General features: G+C 46.5%; 1 protein-coding gene across 13 annotated transcripts in view; it reads left to right on the top strand.

Annotated features, from left to right (window-relative positions):
• The window catches only part of TIAM1 (TIAM Rac1 associated GEF 1), a 190,702-nt gene that overhangs the window by 64,000 nt on the left and 103,220 nt on the right, over positions 1-23,482 (top strand). For 4 of the 13 annotated variants that reach the window (XM_075770473.1, XM_075770483.1, XM_075770488.1 and 1 more), the window contains one exon: positions 8,335-8,392. The exons of the other annotated variants lie outside the window; for them this stretch is intronic. In XM_075770473.1, the coding sequence (XP_075626588.1) occupies positions 8,368-8,392 (25 nt within the window). In that variant the 5' untranslated portion in view covers positions 8,335-8,367. Of the gene's footprint in view, positions 1-8,334; positions 8,393-23,482 lie in introns of those variants that run through there. 13 annotated transcript variants of the gene reach the window in all.

The following is a 23,482-nucleotide window of genomic DNA, read 5'->3' as shown; positions in this document are numbered from 1 at the left end:
TTCTGAGCTGGCCTCATTCCCAAAGCCTGCTTTGGGCTGTGCAGGCAACTGTGCAAGAGCAGCCTTGATTTCACTGCATGCTTTTGGGGAGAGTTTGGAGAAGCAGAGTACATGCGTTCACCTCCACAACTCTTATTCTCTTGTGTGTCCTGTCGGCCAGATTACTCTCTTCCCTGACTTGCCTGCTCTCGCTGCTAGACAGTGAGCCATTGAGAGAGTGACTCGGCTTTGGATGTGCCAATCACCCCTGCACAGTAAGGGTGGAGGTGGCAGTGACAAGCGGGGAGTGTGTGCGGATGGCATCAATGCTGCCGAGGGAGCAAGGATACTGTGGTAGCCTGCTTGCTCCAGTGAAAGGTGAGAGTTGGATGCACAGGGAAGCAGTGCACAGACAGAAGAAATACTGGCAGGCTGCTTTCTGTTGTGCTGGTGGAGTTAGCAGACCTTTATAGTTAATGCTTAAAGCTGCATGCTCAGTTTGCCTCCTGGCTAAGTCTGGAAAGGGGCTCAGAGTTGTTTCCTTTGGATCTGTTGGAGGTGGAAGAACTTCCCCCCCACACCTGGTTTGTGCCCCCAACACGAGGAGCTCATGGGTACTCACCTGCACATGCCTGCAGTCAGCCTTTCTCCACCCAAGGGACGGGCGCTGGAGGGAGCCGGCAGTGCTGTCCCTGCCCGCGGTGCCACTCCGGCTGCTGGGGCAGGGGGTGCTCTGGGGGAAGGATGGCAGAGCCACAGGCTGCAGTCTCCTCAGGCAGAGTGGGAGGGATGGATAGGAATGGCGGGGGTCCCTCTGTGGCTGGTGCAGTCTCTGCCACCCGGCCTTCCTCGGGTGAAGAGGTTTCTCTGTGACCTGTGAGAAGGCACTCTCCTCTGGAGGGACTGGGCTATTGAACAAAACTTTGGGCTTTGGTGTGTCGTCGTCTGTAGTGCTCCTCCTGCGAGCAAGGGAAGAGGATGCATCTTGGTCTCGTGCTGGTGTAAGCTGGATTTTATCCCTAGAGTCACAGGAGTTGTGCTCATGCCAGGTAGTGTGTGTTCAGCTGCTCAGTCAGCCCTGAATTCCTGAGTTTGGGCCCCAAGTTCATGGCTGCAAATGCATTTCATCCCAGTGGCAAGGAATTGGAAAAATGCAGCCTGGGCAAGTGTGTGGAGATGCGTGGGGCTGGGATGATAAATGAGAAGCCCCCGCTTGCTGGACTAAGCAGAGGTCTAGGAGAGAGGAGCAGTGTGGCTCATGGTCTGATGATACAGGAGGTGTAACCAGAGGACTCCCAGTTCCCTCTTCCTCTTCGATGTCCCATCCCTGTGTTCAGCCAGTTCTGTACTCGGACGGATCAGGGAACCCATGTGCCCAAACGCTGCCTTTTTTTTTTTTTTCTTGCCAGGGGGGCCAGTTTTCACCCCAAGCTGTCCCTTGAACCAGCAAGCCACCAGCCCTGCCATGAGCACTGGTATGTGTGCCAGGAGGGATGCACATGGCTGTAGGTTGAGGTCACTCCTTAAGGCAGCAGCATGGACTTTGGTAGGTTTAACCAAACTGCACTACTGTGCTTTTTTCGGTACTGTTGGGCTTTACACTGGGACAAGTATCTTCTGTCCTCTCACCATTGGCATAAAAACGTAGATGGCAGGTCAAGTGCTCTGGCTAACTTAACACAAGTGTGTTTTGAGTCAGGATTTCACCCTGGGTCAACAGGCTGTGCCCAAACCAGGTGTTAGTGACAGAGGACCAGGGCATCAGCTGTAATCCTGCCTCTGCTCAAGGACTATGGCCGGGAGCAAACCACTCGCTCTCCACTTGACCGTGCAGAAGATGGGAATAATACTTGCCTTGCAGGGGTATTGTGTAAGTTAATTTGCTAATTATTTATAAAGCACATTGGAGTGCTGCTTCAGTTCTACACAGTGTTATGATAACATCTAATTAGTAATTCCTTATGATGCTTCATTTTCTTTCTACTATAAATATTGGCCTAATATAGGGACAACTCTGCCTGTGCTAGTCATTTCAGTGACTCAGAGGGAATAAATAAGCTGGATTTGGTTTGTAAATGGTCTCTCTTCCCCCCCATTCTCTGCCATCTTACCCATAAAAACAACATCCCCTTTGGCAACCTGCTGCCTGGCCGGCATCCGTCAGTGGGTTGCCTCCTGGAGAGAAGTCATCCCTCGAATGGAAATGTCAGCCCTCTGGCAACCTACTTGCTTTTCCTGGGCTTTCCTATCCTTCTCCAGCCTCGTGGCTCAGGGCCCTTTCTTGCTGGATGGGGGCAGATGAGGTATGGCAGGAGGGGAAAGGAGGAGCTGCCCTCCTTTTTGGTGGGATCTGGACCAAGAGCTGGGATAACAGGATGCAGAATTTTTTCTCTGCTTCTCTGAAGCTCTTTTCCTTTTCCTTTTCTGTGCACCCCATTTTGTGCTGCTGTATTTCAGGTTGTGTGCAGCATCTTGTCTTTGCTTTGGCCAGAGCTGTTAGGAGATTTCATACGGCAGCGTGTTGCTTTTCCTTAAAATAAATAATGCTCAGAGACCTTTATGGTACATCACATATTGCTGGTTTTACCTGGCTTTGAGTGGTGTTGGGCTCTTCTGAAGGTGTGAATATCCTGTATGTTTGATACTTCAATGCGGTGAATCCAAAAGCTTGTGATACCTATTTTTAGTGTTGAAAAATTTTGACAACTAATATAAACCTACGATATCCATCATTTGACAGCGTCATCACCAGCATACAGCTTGTCACTCTCATTTTGAGCTGATTTTTTCAACGAAATTAAAACTATTGGCAGGGATGTGGTGGAAGCATGTCAGAACGCAGCATGAAAGTGACAGCAGCTACCGCCTAGTTTCTTTGAAAGAAACGAGAGGAGGTGTTTGGATTAGAGGTCTTGAATAAAATGTTCCTTCTCGAGCCTGCTCATCAAAAAAGGAAACAGCCCCTGTTTCATTAAACTCTGGCTTGCATTAAACTCTTGACTCTTGTTGCACCACGCGGCAGTTGCGGTAAGGACCGAACGTGCTTGCGGGTGCTGCTGTGAGGCTTGTGCAATGCAGTGTGTCGCAGCGGTACCTGCTTCCCCGGTTCGGGGGGGGGGGGGGGCTGGGTTGGAGCCACCGTGCGCAGCCAGATGACCCCATAAAACCATCCTGGTGCTGGAGAGGTGCAGAAGCTCATAGTGACTTTGGGTACGTGTGTGCGTGCATGCTTGTGTGTGTGTGTCCGGAAGAGCTTCATCTTTGCGGGTATTTTCTTGAGGCTAGATGACTAGAAGCAGGCCTCTTCTATAGATATTAATCCTGTATACACAGAGGTGTGTGCTTTACCCGCACGCACCTGGACGGTCCCAGGAAAGAGAAGTGGATCTACCTTTGCCCGTGAAGCTACGGCCCCGAGTGTCTGTGAGCAATGTGCCCCCATACACGCTGCTAAGCCGGTGCGAGAGCTGCCAGCCACAGGCAGTGCGATGACACGCAAACCTTAAATTTTAGCTCGTACTTGCTCCAGAGGTCGTTCGTGCCTCTGGTCGTTCGTCTTGGTTTCGCAGGCAAGGATTGCTGGCTCATCGCCAGCATCCACTCCCTGGAGCTCATTAGAAACCTTTTTCAACTACCCTTGCAGTGTAACAACAGGGATCAGTTTTCCCATGAGTTGATATATCTGTTGACCTCTCCAAAGGAAAAAAAAACAACAACCCTGTAGTTCATTAGCTTACTTTTTTAGAGGCTGAAAGAGAACTATTTGTGGCTGAACAATACCTGCCTTTCACAGCTCCCTTCCTAATCCTAAATAGAAACATGAGGCTGAGAAAATCTTTCTGATAACGGGGAGTATGGATACGTTCAATCTAGTATAATTTTTCATGGTGTTAACATTCTTTAATTGTCAAGGGTTTGTTTGCAGGCTTTTATTGGACAAAGCGAAGGCAAGTAGCGTTAAACATCAGTTTGAGGGGGTCAAAGTGGTTCTGATGGCAGTGTGACGATTTTCCTCCAGTGGCCTCTTATGAGCTTCTACATCACAGAGATGAAGTTTGAAAGCTGAGGCTTTAAAAAAGTAATAAATGCAGCCTACATTGACTTTCTTCCTCAGTTTACCACTGAGTATAAGATGGCTCGAGCCAAACTGTGTCCCCACCTACACAGAGACAACCCTTTGCTTTAGTGGTATTTAGTGGTGACAGTCTCTCCTGCCAGATGTGTGAAGCTGCACAGGCACAAGTGTGGATGTTGGTCCCAGGAGAGGTGGGTTAGGAGGATGAAAGCCAGTGCACAGCTTGGCCACATTATCCACAGTGATATACAAGGGTTGGCTTGAACTTTGAAGGCCCTGGTCACATTTGTAGGGCTGTAGTTTACTGTGTTATGTGAAAAAGGAACATAATGTTGCAGTAACGTGTGCTGGAGCGCCTGCCTGCTCCGCAAGATTGGTCTGTGGTTATGGGACGTTTGGAGTGGCACCAAAACTGGTGTTGGGTCATTCCTGGCAGATGGTAAGTGCCTGGTGGGCTCTGGGTCATGTCCTGAAACATGCTTGACCAAAGCAGGTGATAATCACAGTGGCTGGGACCATTAGAAACTCCATCATGGCTATAAGGACTTGAAGAAAGACCTGAGTGGCTCCTGAGTTGTCTGGAGGATGGAGACAAGATGCTTCTCTAAGGCCATCTGTTTGCACAGGTGGAAAATAAGATAGATATAATCATGAATTTTTGAAGCACCTTGGCTTTGTAAAGTAAGCCATAGTTAAAGAGATACGGTCTGTGTAGCCCTGTGCAAATGCGGCCGATGCTTTTCATATCTTACCTTGCTGCTGTGCTCACGGTGAGTCACTGTACTGAAGTGACTCCCAACCATTTTTCTGCCCAAAGTGATAATACATTGTTAAAATGATATTAACTCATGTGTGCTAATTAGCAGGTGTGCCAGGGTGTGAGAAGCCTGGGATGTTAATTAGGGTTGATAAATACACCTTTACACAGGACACAGACTTGCATTGTGTCTGATGGGAGTCCCTCTCCTCTCCTTTCACAGCTGAGAAGGTGCTGTCCTGCAGTTGACCATGCCATGTTGTGGGGACCTTTCTCCTCCAGGCTCTGAGGAGGGGTCTCCACCTCTTGGCTGGATATTTGTGAGAGCCTCTGGACTCCCTGGAGGGTTGCTGGGATTTGTCCTGCTGATGCTGGAAGAAAAAGGGGCTTTTCCCAGTGGTGTCATCTTTGTTCAGCTCAGAAGGGGAGGGTAAACATGTGCCCTCTTCCAGTCTCAGGGTTTAGCCAATGGCCACTTCTTCCAGCTCCTGGAGGTGATGTACCCTCCAGTTGGCCAGCTCAGTGGCTGGCCTGGTTGTCCCCAGCCTGTTTCAGGTGGAATATGCTAGGTTGTCTGAAAACAGGTTTCGGTAGGTCTTTGCTATTCGTTTAACGCAGGAGAGCATTAAGATTTATATAAGTTGGCTCGTGCGCTTTGAGAGGAAGCCCACATCAAAAGGCGTGTATCCAAATGCGTCAGCCGAGCCGGGGTGACGGGGCCAGGGCCTGGAAATGCCTGTTCTCCCGCAGCGGGCAGGTGTGAGCTGACAAGCCGTGGCGTTGCCTGGGAGGGCTCTCAGTGAGGCTGTTGTCAGATGGCCACGCCACATCTTCCCCGAGTGGCCGTGGCCACCTGCTCTCTGCAGCCCGGACCATGGCGGCTTGCTCACCCCAGCCAGGCTTCCCTGAAGGCCATCGTCTCATTTCTCAGCAAAGCTTTGGAGAAGGGTAGGTTGCTTGGTACATGGCTGGGGAGGCGGCTTCCCTTGCCTCTCCCTCCAGCCCCTCTTGAGGACTGCAGCCACAACCAGATCAACCTAACCGAGTGCTGTATTTACAAAACCCCCAGATCTTAGCTACGTGATGGCGCCTGGGATTCTTCTGTGCATCTCTCTCCATATCAGGCTTGCTATTTATTACTTGCTGTTTCTTGTTCCAGTGCTATGGGTCACGATGGGAAGGGGAAATCACTGCTTTTCTTTTATCCATCTGCACTGATTTAAAATCCACCAGTGGTCAGACTGACTTGGGACTTGTTGAGTTATGTCATGGTTGTCTGAAGCTTTCTGAAAGCAGCTCCTATAGGGAGGAGGGCACACGCAGTTCATATTTTCCTGGGAGTCCTGGCCATGCCAAGGATTTTCTATAGGTAGCAGCAAACCAGCAGGAAAAGAAGCCCCAAACTGCTGCGACAGAATGCAAATCAACCTGGTGCTGGCGGCAAAAGGGTGTGTGATGCCTCCTTTAGTCCTCTTAAGTTGAAAAACGCTTCAGACAATCACTTGCAATCTGTCATAGTAAGCATATATGTTCTCCCTTTAGGACTGGAGCATAATTGCTTTGTATCTATGGGAGCTTGTGTACATGCACGTCTGTGTATATGTACACATTGGTTTCCGTGTAATGGCGAAGCCATTTTGATGGGAGCGATTAAGGGTGGGTGGTGTTGGAGCTCTGAACGCGGCTCTGCCTGTCGGGCTCTTCAAATGGGCTGAAGATGGTGAGTGCTGGCCGTGCCCGAGTGAACCCTCAGGCAGGTAGCAGCAGCCCCCGTCGCCTTCTGAGTCACTCGCAGCTCACCAAACCTGCTTGCCTGCTCGGGGTTTGCTAGCTACCGAGCCGAAAACTTCTGGAGGAGGCAGTCCGCTCCCCTGGGCTTTCTCCTGTTTGTTTCTCCTGCCTGGCCTGCAAATAGGAGCTGTTGGCTTTGCTCATTTGATGTTTTAATTAACCGTAAGGCTAAGGATCAATCATTTCAGTGCTTTCTGGTCCAAACGGTATATCTGGTCCCGTCCCTCCTGCAGTACTTTTCTGCTGTTCAGGTGGAGAACTCCGGTGCTTATCATCAGGACTGCTTGCGGTCGGGGGGGACCTGGTGCTTTCTAAGCATGGGTATCTATATCGGAAACATCTGACGCTGCAAGTACTCAGATGTAAAGTTGATCCAAACCTGCTGTTTGAGGAGGGCTAAAACTGACTGCTGTACCAGGAAACTCTGCTTGCTTGCCTGTTTCTGATAATGGGCTGTGTAGGAACGATTGTGCCGCATCAAATCACTTCTCCAACTATCTTGTCTCTGGCTGGCCCAAAATAGAGTCATCTCCTCCCCTTCTCTCCTCGAGCATCCATAGCACCCAGGCATGTGGAGCCCCACAGCCTTACTACAGTTATTTAATTATTGCACGCAGAACTGTATATATAACCCTGTGGGAGAACTGGGCTCCTGCACATACCTTTCACCATTTTATTTTTTTCTTTTCCTGATGGTTTTGTACTTTTCCCAATTCCTGGTTGCTGCTGGGTTGCAGAGGGCAGAACTGCAAAGGATATGGTTATTTCTTAATACTCTGTATTTTTGCAGTATCACAGACTTGTAAAATGTTAATTCATTTAATTAATTTGATTTCTGTTTGTAAAAAATATTTACTGTGTTGTCTACTTAATTCCAAGAATAGTTTGATACCTGTTTTTCTTCTCCAATATAAATGGTGCAGAGTGAAGGTGGGGGAAGTTGGGGGATAAACACAGATGGTTTAGGTTTTGTGTTGGTATTTCTTATTTATAGCAACCATTAACCAACCCTGGTCTTAAGGACAATGCTGCTCAAATCCTAATCCAGAGACAGTTACGTGGAAGTAGTGAATTAATTAAAAACAGGTCCATGAGTAATTTTTAAATCCCTGTAGTTCCTGATCCTGCAAACACTTTTGTACCTGTGGACAGCTTAGTGGGAGGCAATTGCTTGTGCATTTTGAACGCGTGTCCTCTACAGAAACACTGTCCAGGGAGAAATCCTCTGGGACGTAAGGGAGTCGAGGGCAGTGGCAAAAGGTGCAGAGTGGTTCAGAAGTTGTTTCTATTTTATCTTGCTGGTAAATTGCCCCCTGAAAATGCAATGAAATACCAAGGACGATGCAGTTGAGCAGGGTGAGGAAGGGGACCACGCGCCTGGTTCACGTGTTGCTGATGCGCAAGTCGCCTCTGTGGGTTGCCTGGGTAGTTTAGTGCTTGGCTGCTCTCGCTGTGCACCAGGCTGGTGAGTTAAAGTCACCCCGGAGGGGTGTCCTTAGGAATTCAGATTTCGGGAGCCAGCGGGGCTGAGTGACAGCTCATCTGAAGCCTGTGACGGGAGGAATTAATCAGGAGAGGGAGGGAAGGAGGGAGGGAGGGAGACATGGCAAAAACCCAAACCTTCAAACACACCCAATTGACCCATCTCATCTTAGCATGAAACTTAACGAGTTACACCCACTCTGAAGCAGAAGGGGAATGAAACGCTGGCGCTTCCTCTTTTCTGTTACAGGCAGCCGGGGCTTGGGAAATACAACAGGCAAAGATGTTTGTGCTCTTGATGATGAGCGGTAAGCTGCTTCACAAAGGACATTAACTTTTACTTGCGTTGTGTGTCGTTGGGCTGGGGGAATGAGAACAGCTGAACAGCTGAAGTTCAGCTAAAGCTGGGAATACGTGTTTGTGGGGTGTAGCGTTGTCGTGTTGTCTCAGATGCCGTGTGTTCGGGAAGCCCCGTAAAGCTTTCCTCTCCTAACTTCTGTCTTTCCCCAGCGCAGATGGAGGTGTTGCTTTCTCTGAGTTGCATTTAATCAGGTTGTCGAGTGTTGTTTGCTTTTCCAGGGTTTGTGCTGCTCACAGGTAGCAGAAGCACACCGGGTTCATCGCAGACCCCGAGAGCTCAAACAGACTGAATGGGAGCTGGGGACTTAATAGCTAAATTCCCTAACAGAGAAAATGTAGTATCGTGTTACTTATTAAAGATGCTTCCCTTCTCCAGCTGTCTGGCTTTATTTTCAGTAATTACAGGTTGCCATGCTCTTTAATTGTTGAAAATGAGCCCTGTGAAAGGTTTCAACTTGAATTGAGCTCTGTTAGGTGTTTCTGCGAGGTGGGGAAAGCTGAAACATCGTGAAGGGCAATGCTGCTGTGCTTTTCAGCAAGGTTGGGATGGCTGGGTTTGGTGGGGTCTCACTCTGCCCGAAGATCTGATACTGCTGCAGAAGCCGGGGCTGGGGGAAGCTTTTCCGTATCGAGTTGCTCATTTTTCTCCTAGTTACTTCTGCTATCACTTACCAAGTTATTTTATATACCGGTTACTATCTTTAAATCTAAATTGCCTAATTCTTGGGTTGGTGACAGGAAATGTGAGTACAGAGCCCTGGCCCTGCAATTACTGTGACTAAGCATTAGGGCTAATAACCAAGCAGGCAGCGTTGTCTCCCGGCCCTGCTCTTCCCCCAGTAGCTGGCTGCCGTCGAGGGGCCGGCTCGCCATCCTGAACTGCTGTCTTCAGGGCTGCTGTAGAAATGTCGGATATGGCTTCTGCTTCCCGAGGGGAACGAGCTTGCTTTCCGACGGGCAGGGTTCAGAGCTGATTCAGAGCTGCGCTGCGACCCATCAGCCATGAGTAATCCTCCTGTGCAGAGGCTACGTATAATGCATACCTTTTTGGGGGAATTAAGTCACGCTGTAGCTCTTGGAGGTGTTAGTTCTTTAATTGTTTCATTTAATATACCAGAAACCCATTGTCAAGGTGGGTATTAATTCCTTTGACGGTGTTTTCATATTGCAGGAGTGATTTAAATTTGCACATGTGATTAGTGCTGTGGAACGAAGCAAGCAGGTTTTGTGGGTGTCGGTGGGTTGCTTGTTTTCCCCCAATCTGTTTGGAGTTAAAAGTGATCTGTGCATTATGAAAAATGTGTGGAAAATGGCTGTGTTAATCATGGCAAACGGAGCTAAGGAATCAAATGCCGAAGTGTGGTGTGCCTGGTTGCGCTTCCTAGGGGAACTTGCTCTTTAAAGGATGCACTTCTGTTTTTAAGAGGGTTCCAGCTTGTTTTGAGACAGAAACACTTTATTTTTCCAGAATGCCTGTCGGAAAAAATCTGCCAAACCGCAAATTTGCATCATTTAAGCGTTTGCATGAGCTTTATGCTTTTGCTCTGGGAAATCAGTGGTAGGATGACTGCTGGTGTCTGTGGTGTAGGAGAGGCACTGGTTTTGCACCACCACAGCAGTGGGAGCAAGCCTACTAGACATCGGTCTTCAGAGCAGACTCATTTATCTTTAAATGAAGTTACACATTATGGCTTGAATTGTAGGTAATGGCTGTCTGAAAATGAACCCTGAGGAAAAAATGGATAGTTTCCTGCAGGATCAGTTGACCTGGACTGGCCTAGCATGGGATCCAATGAACGTCCAGGCATCTTCCTGCCAGAAGCCAGAATGGGAGGATGGGGGTGAGCAGAAATGGGAGCTCCCCATTTGGGACAAAAGGCAGGTCTAAAGCGTGCCCTCACCGTGCGTGTCAAGGCCCCGTGGCGTATGGCATCAGCAAGCACTTTATCGCTCCTCCTTCATTTTGGGTCTGATTAGTTAGCCAGTTCCTGTCTTTTGCCACGCTGTGAGGATTAATAGCGCAAAAAAAAAGGGTCTTTGGCGGGGGGGAAAAAGAGGTCACTGGAATAAAATACCAGCTCCTAAACAATTTATTTAAAAAACCCCAACAAACAATGAAAAAGTAATTGTGGCATCAAATCTTTAAAAGAATTTGGCAAGAAAGAGGTGACCTCACTCTATGTCTTTCTCAGTATTATTTTGTTAAACCGGTGATGGTGCAGTGTGTTCCAGTGAGTTTTATGGCCCAGTAATCCATTGCTGGATGAGGGGAATGCATTATTTATAGATTAGAGTGTTTTAACATCCTAGCATGGGGTTGTTTAAGGAGGTCAGAATACAGAGTAGTGGAAATGGGATTAGCCCAGCTGTGCTGTGAACAGTGCAGAAGCAGGGGAAAAAAGGGAAGTTATCATGTAAATATTTATTATTTTTATTGTGCCTTGCAAGGCATGGGTCACAGAAGATTTAGGGGTTTTTAGAACCAGAATGCAGTTTTTCTCTTTATTGGTTGCAACATCTCAAATTTTAATTGAATTGTAAACAAACACAATATCCTTTTTCCCTGGCTCAGCAGGCTTGCTCTCTACTGCTTGTTTGCTCTCTCAGTGGGATGGTGTCAAAGGACTTGAGGAAGGGGGAGCATCGGCGATAACTAATGAACCCCTCTTCCTTCCAGGGGGAAGCTGTTGTGTTGTCCCGCGCATGAAGCCTCCCTCTGTGCTCCGCTCCGTGCGCACATCCCGGAAATACAGCCCTGCCGGCTGGTGCTGGGGCTGGTGCAGGAGGCTCTTCGTGGGCAAACGGGTAGTTAGTTGATTCACTGCGGAATGTTTTAAATGTAATTGCTCTTTGAGACTTCCAATTACGCTTTCAGTAAGAGTTGGAATGCAATGTTCTCGGGTAGCTTAAAAAGCCCTCGTAAAGCAGAGCAAATAAATGATCCCAGCAGTCGTTTGTATTGCGCGCAGCTGGGGGCAATGCGAGCTGATGGGTCCCGTGTAGCTGCCGTCCCGTGCAGGCTTTCTGTGCCCAGCCTTGCCTTGGCTCAAACGCAGCCTTCACGAGGTGCTCAGGGGTCTCGCTGCTGCCGGCGCCCACAGCAGTTCCTGCTCTCCCTCACTGTCTTCGGTGGTCTTCCCAGCAGCGAGCCCTGGGGTGGCAGATTGGAGGTTAGCTCATGGGAGACCACCAGTTGTTTAACTCTTGCATTTTCTAGTATTGTCTAGAGTTGGTCTAGATTACGGGGTAATTAAAAGCTCAAACTCACAGCGATGTTAACGGAGTTTAACAAATTGCCAAGCATTAGCTGGGCTGCAGGAACTGTGTGCATGCTGTTAGAAGCATGGCAAATGTGCTGTGGTGCAACTTCACCAAGAGTAGTATAAGATAAATCGCCTCCCCTTGCATTGCCATAGGTGTACCTGAGTTACAGCTAATGAGCAGTACCTACGTAAGCTGACTTGGCCCTGACCACAAATCACATTGCGTATGTACACGCCGCTGTAATGGCACGAATGTTTGCGAACAGGGACATTTCTGGAACGGTTTGGGTCTGTCAAAAGATCAGGCATATGGATTACTCATGGACATAGAAATGCGTGGAGGTCACGGTAGGTGTGCTCTTCTGCAGACGTAAGGGGATAGTAGAGGTGGTGCTGGTGGGCGGCCATGGTGGTGGGAACGGTTGTGTTTGTTTCTGAAGAGGCAGAAATGGTTTTTCTTGTGAAAGTTTCTCTGCATTTCTAGTTCTATTTTCCCTTCCAGACAATTTGGAACTGACAGGCTCGGTTTCATATGATTAGTGCAAGAAAACACCTCACTTGTTGAGGCGATTTTATATTGAATAGTAAGTGCAGAAACAGCACTTGAATAGCATCGTCTTTGTGAAACAAGTCTTTTTTTCCTCTTCTCTATATCAGTACTTGCAGCACTAGTATTGTTGCCCAGATGCATTTCAGCTTATGGGGACAGTCACAGGGGGCTGTGCAGCTGCCGGCAGGACAGGCAGGGGCTTAGGAGCACGGCAGCTGCCTGGCAGAGGTGAGCTGGTTCTGCTGTACTGGCCTCTTGCTCCATGGAGCCAAAGCATCCTGCGTGCTTGGAGAAATGTCTCTGGCCTGTAGCATTGGAGCTATTGGGGCAGCTGTCCTGGGCGCTTAGGGTGACCCCCCTGAAGATAAGGCAGCGTAGGGCACCAGCGAGTCATAGCTGCAGATGGATGCATCAGGGGAGTTGCCAGACCTTGTCTGGAGCGCTTTGTTGGAAGCCAGAAAGTGGTGCTTGGAAGCCTATAAAATAGCAGAGGTGGGAGGGAAAAAAGAAAGCGTGTAGATTTTGCATTAATACCTGCCTCCACCATTTTTGGAGGATGTACAGAGCTGCCCGTGCCAGTCTCTCCTTCCATATACTACGTTGCCGTGTGGCTGCTGACAATACCCTAGCAGCTGTTGGGCTGTTGGTGAGAGGGGGCTTCACAGCTTGCACTAGAAACTGCTGTAGCAAACTCTGAAAACCTGATGTCGTGACTTTCCCAGGTGAGCAAACAGCGCTCTGTGGTCCTGCAGCCCAGTCCCTCTAATCTTCAAGTTGGAGGGAAAACAAATAAGCCTTCTGCTGTCTGCTTCCCAGCTGAAAATTGCTTTGTTATTCATTTGCATTAACCTGGGCGGGGAGGGTATATTCAGAGTGTGCTCCAGGCCCTTAGACATTGAAACGGAGACAAAGACTCCAAGACTCCCCATTGCGCAAGGCCACCGCCGGGAAGGGAGGTGGGACGCTGCTGGGTGCAGCTGTCTCCCTGTGCCCAGGCAGGAAAGGGAACCAAATCCTGGTCGGGACAGGAGGGATTTTGATCAGGGTCTGGGATATGCAGGAGAAGGAGTATTTAATGGATACTACAAAACAAAATTCACTTGAACAGTACTGCTTAATAGACATGTTTCTTGCACATCAACTGATGCACCTAGCTGGAAGAAACTAAAATGATTTTAACAGCCTGCATGGGATTAAGCTAAATATTGCCAAACCCCCCAAATCCAGCATGTTGAAGGACATTAACTGTGTGGTATAAACTTCCGAACCTGAAATTAGTGAACACGAGTGATCAATCTGAGTTTAAAAAAATACAGCTGTATGACTGCTGCTTGCCAGCTCCGTGCTTGTGGCAAGTGTCTGAGAAGATGATTTTTGGGTTATCCCAGTCATGGGAAAGCTTCATCTTGATGCTGAAGTCTCATCTCCAAAGGGCTCAGACGCGTCCTCGCCTGTGCCCAGGTTTTTGCACGAATGCTGGCAATACCCAAAACAGAGGTTGTCTGTTGCTCCTCAGCTGCAGGGAGGCTGCTCGCCTCCCTTTGCATGTCGCTTCCCACCTCACCTGGTGGTGGTGGGGGAAGTGATGTGCGAGGTTCCTCTGCAGCTGGAGGGATGCCGTGGCGTGGCATTGCGTGGCACGGCGTGGCGTGGCTGCAGCCCAGGGGTTGTTGGAGTCAGTTCACTGCCGACTGAGTGCTGCGGGACTTGAAGCATTAACTACTCCCAGATTTCCTGGGGGGGAGGTGGATTATTAAGTGATCGCTGCAGGTTTATGCAGTGAATTAAAGTGATTACTGAAAACCTTTGCCAAGCATCTGATGACTTTCACTGTAAGTGATGTGTAATACATGGCCAAAGGTTGTTTTGGTTAAAAATGACTAATGTGCCTTTTTTAACATTAACAAAGGATCCTTTTTTTTTTGCACAACTGCAACGATGAAAATGCTTTTTTATTTTTTTTCCCATTAAGTGGGAGGAAAATGGCATTTTGGTTGACTTTTATGGCATCCCAGAGTGGAGTTAGCAAGGTGCTGCTGTAAGAGATGTGACCATAGGCAGCAGGCACCAGAAATGCATGTAGCGTTGGTGTAAGACTCGAGGCAGAATACAGAAGTCAGTTCAGTTAGAAGTTGCAGGATGAAACTTATGACAGAAAAGCCGGTGGGAGTAATTTCCTCGCTGCTTTTATTTTTTTGTTTTTAAGCAAATTAATCCTAATGCTTTAGTAACATCTGGATGATTTCTTGGTAATCTTTTTCTGGGAAGCACTTTTTTGTGTGTGTACTTTGTTATGGAATGAAAAATCACTGTAATTTACCAGCCTGTTTTTTTTAAATTTGGAAAGTCATACTGTTTGATATGTTCCTTCAAGCTGTCATTCCTGGAGGCATATGAATGAATGCATGACATTTCAGCTTCTGTTTACTGTTTAAAACACGTCTTTATGCTTGACATGGTTACCTGAGCATACCGTCAAGTTTGGAATTTATGTTGTTGGTTTTTTTTTTTTTTTTTTAAAGGGAAATTAAAAGGAACAGGAGATTTTTGAGGAGGAAGTAGATGCAGTCAGTTGTTTTGGGCCACTTGGAGTGGGTAAACCTGTATAAATATCCAGAGCTCCATGAAGACTTTGGACCCATTGGCAGCATCCCTGAGAGCCCCTTGTCCTTCCTTGCCGGTGCAGCCGGCAGCATGGGATGTCCCCCGTGGCATAGCCGGTTCCTCTCTGCTGAAATGTGGCCTCCAGCCTTTTTGCAGTAAGGGGGTGGAGGACAGAGGAGGGCAAAGTTGCACATCCACAGAGGTACTCAAAGAGCTGGAGTCTGTATTTTGAAATAACATTAAGTAATGGGGGAAATAAGCAGAACACGGCTGTCCAGGATCATGAGAAAACTGCGGTACCTACCACAGTCAGCTTTTGATTCGTGCTTCTGGGCAAGCAAAAAGAAATTGAGGGTTTTTTGGGAGCGTGGCTTTGAGAGTAAAAATGTCTGCAGGGCTGGGGTTGCTGAGGCTACATCTTTGGGAGAAGGGGCAGGATTATTTGGAAATAGAGGCTTTGCAGGGAAGGTCTACCTGCAGCGTCATTTGGGCTCACTGGGCTTCACAGCTAACAAAGAAACCTTGTGTTTCTGAGGACTTTACAGCTGTCCTCGTTGGGATCTGCTTTTCCAGTGAAAGGTGTTTGGTAAGGGGGCAGGGAGAAGCTGGCAGCGAACGGACTGTGGGGAAGAGCAAAGATTTGGGATGGGGCTGGAGGCGAGAGCTAGAAATAGGTGTTGGTCTCTCTGAATTGGATGTATTGGCCAGCGCTTCAGGGGCTGGAGTCTCATCGGGTGTGCATTGGTTAGTCCTCTGGAAAACAGGAGGCTGAGACACTCTATGCCTGCCGATAGCCTGGTTTCCATTGTCAAATGGTGTGGATTGGTGCCCCCAAAGTGTAAGCTGCCATATGCAAGGGGAGCTGGGACGACTGCCATGTTGCATGAAGCATGGGAGAGCTGCTAGCTTCCCCGGCCAGCAACAAATAAACGTCAATGAAATAATTGACGAGCCTGAGTCTGTGATGCTACGGATAACAGCTACAGCTCTGTGTGAGCTCCAGGACCAAAGGATCACATATCCTTGTGTGACTGTAAAGCTGCTGAGAGCTCCGGTTTCAGTCCACGCTGGAGCTTTCAGATGCAACTGCAGTGTAAATACAGCAGGGTCCATGACCACTTCTCAGGGGGTGATCAGGGTGGATGGTGTCTCAGAAGAAAAACATTTCAAGAGAACATGCCCCTTGTGCATATAAAACACAGATATAACAACTTGCAAAACGTATAGGAAGTATGTCAGTGGAGTATGCTATTTTTGCATAATTCAGCAACATAGAACATCAGAGAAATGTCTTGTGAACGTAAACAGTGAAGTGCTGTAACAAATGTTTGTGTGGTGCCAAGTACAAATGTGCAGGGGAAAAAAGGTTGAAACCTTTAAAGGTTAATTGAAGGAGCCCAGTAAAACTACAGCTCCCAGATGGTGAGTGGTCAAGCAGGCAACACTGCAAATAAATCTATTAAGAGAAAAAATAACATCCTATTTACTAAAATGTGCAGAGCTATAGAAATAGCACGATAATAAAAGGTTGAGGACACTTTAGTAAGTGGTTGACGTAGAGTAGCAAAGAGCTATGAAGTTGCTATCCAGGGATGGCACCTTATTCCTTGGAGACTGGCTTTCCTTCCAGAGGTGCCAGCGGAGGCTGTGTCAGCTCAAGGGTTGGGGGGGGACGTTTTTCAGCTGTAGCGTTTTTTGGGGAGGTAGACCGTTGTGCTCGTGAGACAAGCACGTAACACTAACTTAAATGTACTGAGTGAGGTTATGCAAGTAAACCTTCAGGTTCCTGATCTGCATTCGGGGCTTTGCTGGATTCCTTTCCCCCCACCGAAAGCTTTACTTTTAAGTTGGTTTCACTGTTGATTTTCTGCAGAGATGAAAGGGGGAGTGTAATCTGGTGGTCAGAGTAGGAGATTGGTTCCTGCCACCGATGACTTGCCCAGAGTTCAGCCATGGTTGCTCGGTGCCTCAGTGCCCCTGTCAAGGAAGATGGCTCCTCACACACAGATTTTGTGGATTAAGGAACGTTTATAAAGTTTTTCCGATATGTGTTGCATCTAGTTTGCGCATTTCCAGTGCATTTTACCCCAAGTTGTTTTAGCCTAGAGCTGTTGTCTACAAGAGGAACAAGAAGTCTGAGGAATTGCCTTTGGAGTCAGTTTTGGGTTCAGCTGACCTCCTTTCCAGAACGTAGATCTGCCTGCCAGTCCCTGTAAATACATGCACCCTTACACTGGGATGGGGTCTTAGCTTGAGCTCCAGGGTTTCCTGGGGTCGGAGGGGCTGGGTCCTGCTTGCCACCAGAGCCTGCTCCAACCTTGCCATGCTTATCCCAAGCTTGCGGGTTGACCATCCTATTTTTGAAATGGTTCCCCAGCCCATGTTGCCTGAGATGGCTGGATACCCACCATCCGACTGGGATTTTCCTCAGCACAGCGGGTTGAGAAGCACAGCTGGCCATCCTTAGCTTGCCTGTAATTTAGACAAGATTACAGGCGAGCTTCACATAGCCAGCTTTTTAAGAGCAATCACAAACCTGCTCACCAGAGTGTACATCTCACTTTAAACGTACCGAGACCAGCCAGCTGCGGAGAGCTATTTCTGTACAGGAATCCCTTTAAAGTTTAATGCACTTTTTGCTCATTGAACCCCAAAATGAGTCACTTAAGGGAGTGGCATCAGATTTTCGAAAGCTCTGCCCACCTGTTGCTTCCACTGACTTTTCCGTATCATGCTTTGGTCCTAGATTATTCAGAGAGAGAAGTAAAACAAATCCATCAGAGTACAGGTTTTAGCAGCACGTAATACTTATGAGAAGGAATTAAGGATTAAAGCATTTTCAGCAGGTATTTAAAGTTAAACTTTTATCAAATTCTCTTAAAAAAAATTGTATTTAAATATGGGAAGATAAAGGCTTTTAGAAGGTTTTACTCCTCCCAGAGCTACTGATTCTTTCTCTAAATGGCAATAAAATTTCTTGCCTTACTGCAATCTGCAAAAAGATGTTAGTCACATCTTAACGTTACTCAGAATTTGGTACAGAAGGGAGAGACGGCAACTTCATGCCTTCCTGGCAGCGCTTGCTTTTCGCTACCCTCTGTGCACCAGGAAGTACCAAAACTTCTTGCTGTGAGTTTTTTAGCAAAATTCTCTGGGGGTCTCAGAAATGAATACATTTGTGTAGAGGCCTGTCCAGCCTCTCCGCTTGCCTGCTTTCTCGGCTCCCTGCTCAAAGGGCTTTCAAAAGCCTGGCTGGCTGGGTCGAGCTGGTGGGTGCTCAAGGCTGGAGCCACCATGCCTGGAGCTCAGTGAGGCTCCCAGCCGGAGCTCTTGAGAGGCAGAGGTTTAGGATGTTGGCAAATGAAAGTCATTTTTTACTGCTGAATCTGGACCAAATTTCACGTTTAGAGTCTCTGCTGGTAAAAATGACAGAGCAATAAGAGGATTATCTTTGTCCGACCTCTCTTTTTTAAACGTAATAGATGAATGCCAGAGGCCAGGGATTCATGTTCCACCACGCCTGACCTACAATTTATTGCAATATTATCTCAAAGTAATTGAGTGGGTCCTACAAGTCTGTATATCAGACTAATTCTGATTGTCTCTTAAGGAGGTGCATATGATTCCTTTCACTTCATTTTAGAGAGGCTGTTTACGTGAAGCAAAATGATGTTGTGGTTTTTGATGCTCTGATGAAATCATGCGGTGTTGAGCAGTCTCTTCTGTCTAACTAGATATCTGTCACTACCACGTCACCTGCTTGAGCACCTCACCTATATAAATGGATTTATTCTGACTTTATTTCAATGATACAGGAAAGTAATTTCTCTATCTGTAAAGGGAGATTTGAGATGCAGGGAGATTTAAGATACTTGCCTGTGAATCCATGGAATTAAGTTTGAGAGTGGAGCCCTAATCTTGTACCTTCACTATAAGATACAGCCTTCGTTTAAGCTTCACAACTGAATAAACTAATAAACCTGTCAGAAAGCCTGGGTGCTGCACGCCAAAATTCGTGGCTTGCAACTGAACAGAATCCTCTAAAAATTAAAAGTTTAGAAAAAAAAAAGGGGCCTCGGCTCTAAAGGCACTTGCCCTTCTTTTGAAAAACGTCCCCCACGCATCTGATCTGACTGTTCTCCTACAATCTTGTTGAATACGTGAAAATAAGTGACAGTGCTAGGTGTAAAGAAAACAACAGGAACATGAACATGCCTGATGTAAGTACTGCAGGTTATTTCATCAGGCTAATAACAGAAAATAGGTCTACCCGATGGGACAGCATTGTATAATGTTGTCAAATTTATTCAGCAGTACAGAATGTGATCTGAAATGCTACAGCATTAGCTGTTTCACTGTAAATCGTGGATTTGAAGACTTGGGCTTTCTGATTGTTTCTGGCCGAATGTGATTATCTCAATAGCTACACTAGAAAGCTGTTATTTTATTTTCATTACGACACAGTAATAGTGCTCAAAGGATTAAACATAAATGCATGTGAAGAGCTTGACCCTAAGAGTGTGAGGCAAAATTTTCTGCCTGGGCCGAGTTATCATGATTTCATACAGAAATTGAGGGGTTTTTGATTAAATGACCATTTATCCTTCCAGCTTGTTGCAGACCAGTGCAGATAGCATTTTCTTTTTGCTGTTGTCAGGGATGTGTACGCACATTGGACTGTGCCATTGAAGTTGGGCAGTGCTGCGTCCCTCTGGAAATGCCTGGAGATCTGTTGGCCCCTCAGGGGAGAGTTTCCCTGCTTACGGTGGGGTTTCCCTCGCATCCTTCAGCACTGTTGGTACCAGGAACACCAGTGGAGTTGATTTACCTGTGCAAAGGGGATTGAGCTGCAGCAGCAGAGGTCACCTGTACATTGATGTCACTGCATCTGTGTCTCCGCAAAATCACAGTAGAAATTACTTTTTTTTAATTTCACTGCCAGAAAGGTTATATGGGGACCAGAGTTTAGGTTTCTTCATGCCTCTAAAGTTCCCACTGGCTGGTAAGAGTTTGGAGTGTGTGCCGGAGTAGCCACGGGGCCATAAGATCCAGCTGGGGCAGCAGCCGTGCTTGGAGCGCTTAGTTTGAAAGCACAGGAGAAAAGGTAGCTGAGGGTGTTGTCTTCTGTAATAGCAAATTAAACTGGGCACTGAGTCACTGACTGCCCGCAGCCGTCCGTACTGGTCCTCTATTGGAAGTTACCACCCCTGCAGCAGCGGTGCTGAAATACAGCATTAAGCCATAGGCTCAGCCTGTACGCCCGGGTTAAAATCAGAGCAGTACACTTGGGTACACCCATGGGGGTGTTTTAGCCGCCGCACCCTAACCAGCCCTCCTGTTGATATTTGTGATCCCTTGCTAATAAGTGAAAATATTAAGACAATGCGATGAAATCACGAAATGTAAGAGTGAGGAGAAAGGAGAAAATCCTGCTGTATCTAAATTTCATACCAGTAAAATTTTATATTCATAGTATTTTGAACTTCACTTGAACGATGTGATGAAGTTCTTTTAGATGTTCCTGATGGAGCTAACACTACAGTGTTTTTCTTTGCAGCAGAGTAATCCATAAGGCTGTACCAGGTTTTTCTTCCAAGTCCTGCAGGTTATTCTTTTGATTAAAAATGCAGTAAATTTAAGTGCTTTTTTTAGTAAGAGAGGGTTGGAAATGTTCTAAATGCAACTCTTTGTTAGTCCAACACAAGATAATTTTAATTTAAAATCAACAAATGTTTCAGATGGGTTTCTATAACAATTATTAGTTTTTAATTATTTCTGCCATGTTCCCTGATTAAAAATAGAATTATTACTCTTCTCATTCTAAATTGAATTCTGATTACTGACTTGGCTTGTAGAATTGCTTCCTGATTTCTTTCATGAAAGGCACTATAATCACCTTGGATAAGTTGGATGGCTGTTGCATCGATGTTTCTAAATGGATTTGGAAAATATTGGTAGAATTTTGAGGTTTTAGTTAAGGCTGGTCTAACAACATATTAATGTATTTAAGCCTGACGCTGAAGCATCAAGTTAATTTGTGTGACATCAGTCACAACTTTGTGATCAGTCTAGTCCAGGATGTCGTTTGGTTATCATGTCAGCTAAATTAAAATTTACGGTTAGCTGTCATGATATCGTATGTGATTTATCCTGATTTATTCTTCTCTATATGCAAATACAAACATACAAACCCATTCCAGTGCGCATAGCCTATACTTTTGTGCTGTGGCTTTCACATCCCTAAAGCCGTTCTGGAAGAGCCCTAAATCCCTTAGAAGTTGTCAGTGGGCGGCTGTGGCCATGATCTCCCAGTCCCCCCCTGAGGATTCCTATGGGCTGCTGCACAGACCACAGCTCAAAACCCACCAGAGAAGCTTTCAGAGGCGTTTGAACGTGTGGAATTGAGATATCACTCCTGTGCCACGGGATAGGCTGGCTTTAGTGTTTCAAATGGTTGCTTGCATACCTCCAGGTAGTGCAAGGACGGTCGTTGTGGATTATATATTTTCTGTAGGAATTTATCAACCTGTTACACATGGCACAGCAAAGGAATCAACAAAATTAACAACATTTTTGGTTTTTAATTTTATGTTAGTACTAAGAACTGTGTTCACTGTTGTTCAGTTTTGTTATTTAATGCTTGGCTTATATATAGACTAAGTTAGAAAATATGTACAGTGGGACATCTTATTTATCTGTTCACACCAAGTGGCATTCTTCTGAATATTTCCCTCAAACTCCATTAATGAATGAATTGTGCAAAATTACCCACGGCAGACAAAAGAATTCTTTTCTGTTTCATTTTGATGGACAGCGTCTTCAGTGAAGACACTGCAAGAAAACATCTAAGTAGCGTTCTTATGGGATCAACAATTAATAATTCAATTTAGTCCGAAGTCACTGGCTGACAGGTTAAACTGAGAGCTGTCCTCATGTCTCCATTACTCTTCATCTGAAAGTTCCCTGGAAGAAGTGCTAGCCAGGGGATGGCTTCATTGCTGATAGACGCGCTAGCTATCCTCGCTTCGCATTGATCCACGTTTCAAGCTGCTCACTTGAATTGGGGGCTAATTCTGTCTGGAATTCTGCATAATTTTTTCATCTTGTTTCTTTTTAATAAAGTTACTTGTCAGGGTGATATCTGAAATAACAACCTCAGTGTAGCATTGTGGGACAATACTGAAATTCAGTCACATGAGTGTTCATATAAAAACATCCCTTGAGTGTAGTGGGAGCCAACTTACATTACAGCAGTGCTGAGCTTTGCTCAGGTCTCGTAACATTTAAATGTCTTCCTTGCGGGTGAACATCAGATTTCCGTGGGGGAAAAGAAGATGGATTCTGGAAAACTTGCATAAACAAATTACACTTGGCAAGCGGGACGCTGCTGTGTTTTCCCTGTTTCTTCGAAATTCCAGTAAAAAGGTCTCTCGATGATGCAGAAATATCCCAGCATATAAGCTTGGTCAGAAGAAACTGGGAGTCAAAGCAGGGCCGTACCTTTTCCCTTTGAAGCACCATCCCGCCTGTGTTTGCATTTTCTGTGTTTTTCATGATGTATTGACAGAGAAATGTCAGGATAGGTTTCCTGAAAACAAAGGAGCGAGTGAATAAAGTCTTTTACTCTATTGTTCCCCAAACTGGTTACGGGCCTTTTTTTTCCCCTAAGCCTGTTAGGTTGGGCTTTAAAAAACAGAGCCCAAACCCCAAACAATACAGTAAAACAAAAAGCATCGAAGCAGGTGTTGGCCACTTGTTAAGACAAGTATAGGACTCATTTCCTTTTCAAAATGCGGTTGGAAATCAGGTTTTAAGGAGGAAGATCAAAATGGAACTACTGAGCATAAACTTACAAAGTTGGCCCGTGCCCTAAAATTGTGTATTTACATGCGGCGTTGTAAGAAGAGTGGGTTATTAACCTTGCTGAGCTCCTGCGAGCGCATGTAAATCCCTGCACAAAACCTTCCTTGAGTTTTCCCAGCGTTTTTGCTTGTTAGGAAGATTAACTGCAATCCCTTTCTTTTACCCTCCCTTCCCGATATTCCAGATCTCATTAGCTGCCTCATGGGCTGGGTTTTTCTCAATGCTTCGTGCCTCAAATTAAGCACCGGCTTTCATGAATGGCTCCAAGAGATGCACTTGTATTACTTGGCAGAGAGTTGGCATTGCTTTCTGCCTGCCCACAACTCAATTATTCTTGAGAAGATTTTTTTCCTCGCCAGTGTATGCACCTCCATGTTGCAATATTGGTTAGAGCCATCCAGGTTGGGTTTTTTAGGTGTTTCAGTAGATGCTGAAAAATGGTTGCAGCGTGTTGGGTGTGTGCTTCCTCTGGGTGCTGCAAGAGTTGTTTGACCGAAAACCCCGAACCCAGCAGCCTGGCGTGCGTTTGGATGCATGTTTGGCTGGAACTTCCCGCATCTCCCAAGTAAACAAACACTTTTTTTTTTTTTTTTTAAGTTAACCTCCACGTTCAGATTTCACCAGTGCATTTTTCCTCTTTGGTACGGGAGGTGTCAGCAAAGGCCTCCACCGAATTTGATGCTGTGGCCACGAGAAGTTGTTTCCTTTGAAAAGTTCAAGGTGCCCATTGTGTAAAATGTTTTGCAAGTTGCGTTGTG

The sequence above is a fragment of the Balearica regulorum genome, chromosome 1 (genome assembly GCF_011004875.1).
Source record: "Balearica regulorum gibbericeps isolate bBalReg1 chromosome 1, bBalReg1.pri, whole genome shotgun sequence".
Classification (NCBI taxonomy): domain Eukaryota; kingdom Metazoa; phylum Chordata; class Aves; order Gruiformes; family Gruidae; genus Balearica; species Balearica regulorum.
This window is presented reverse-complemented; position numbering and strand designations above follow the sequence as displayed.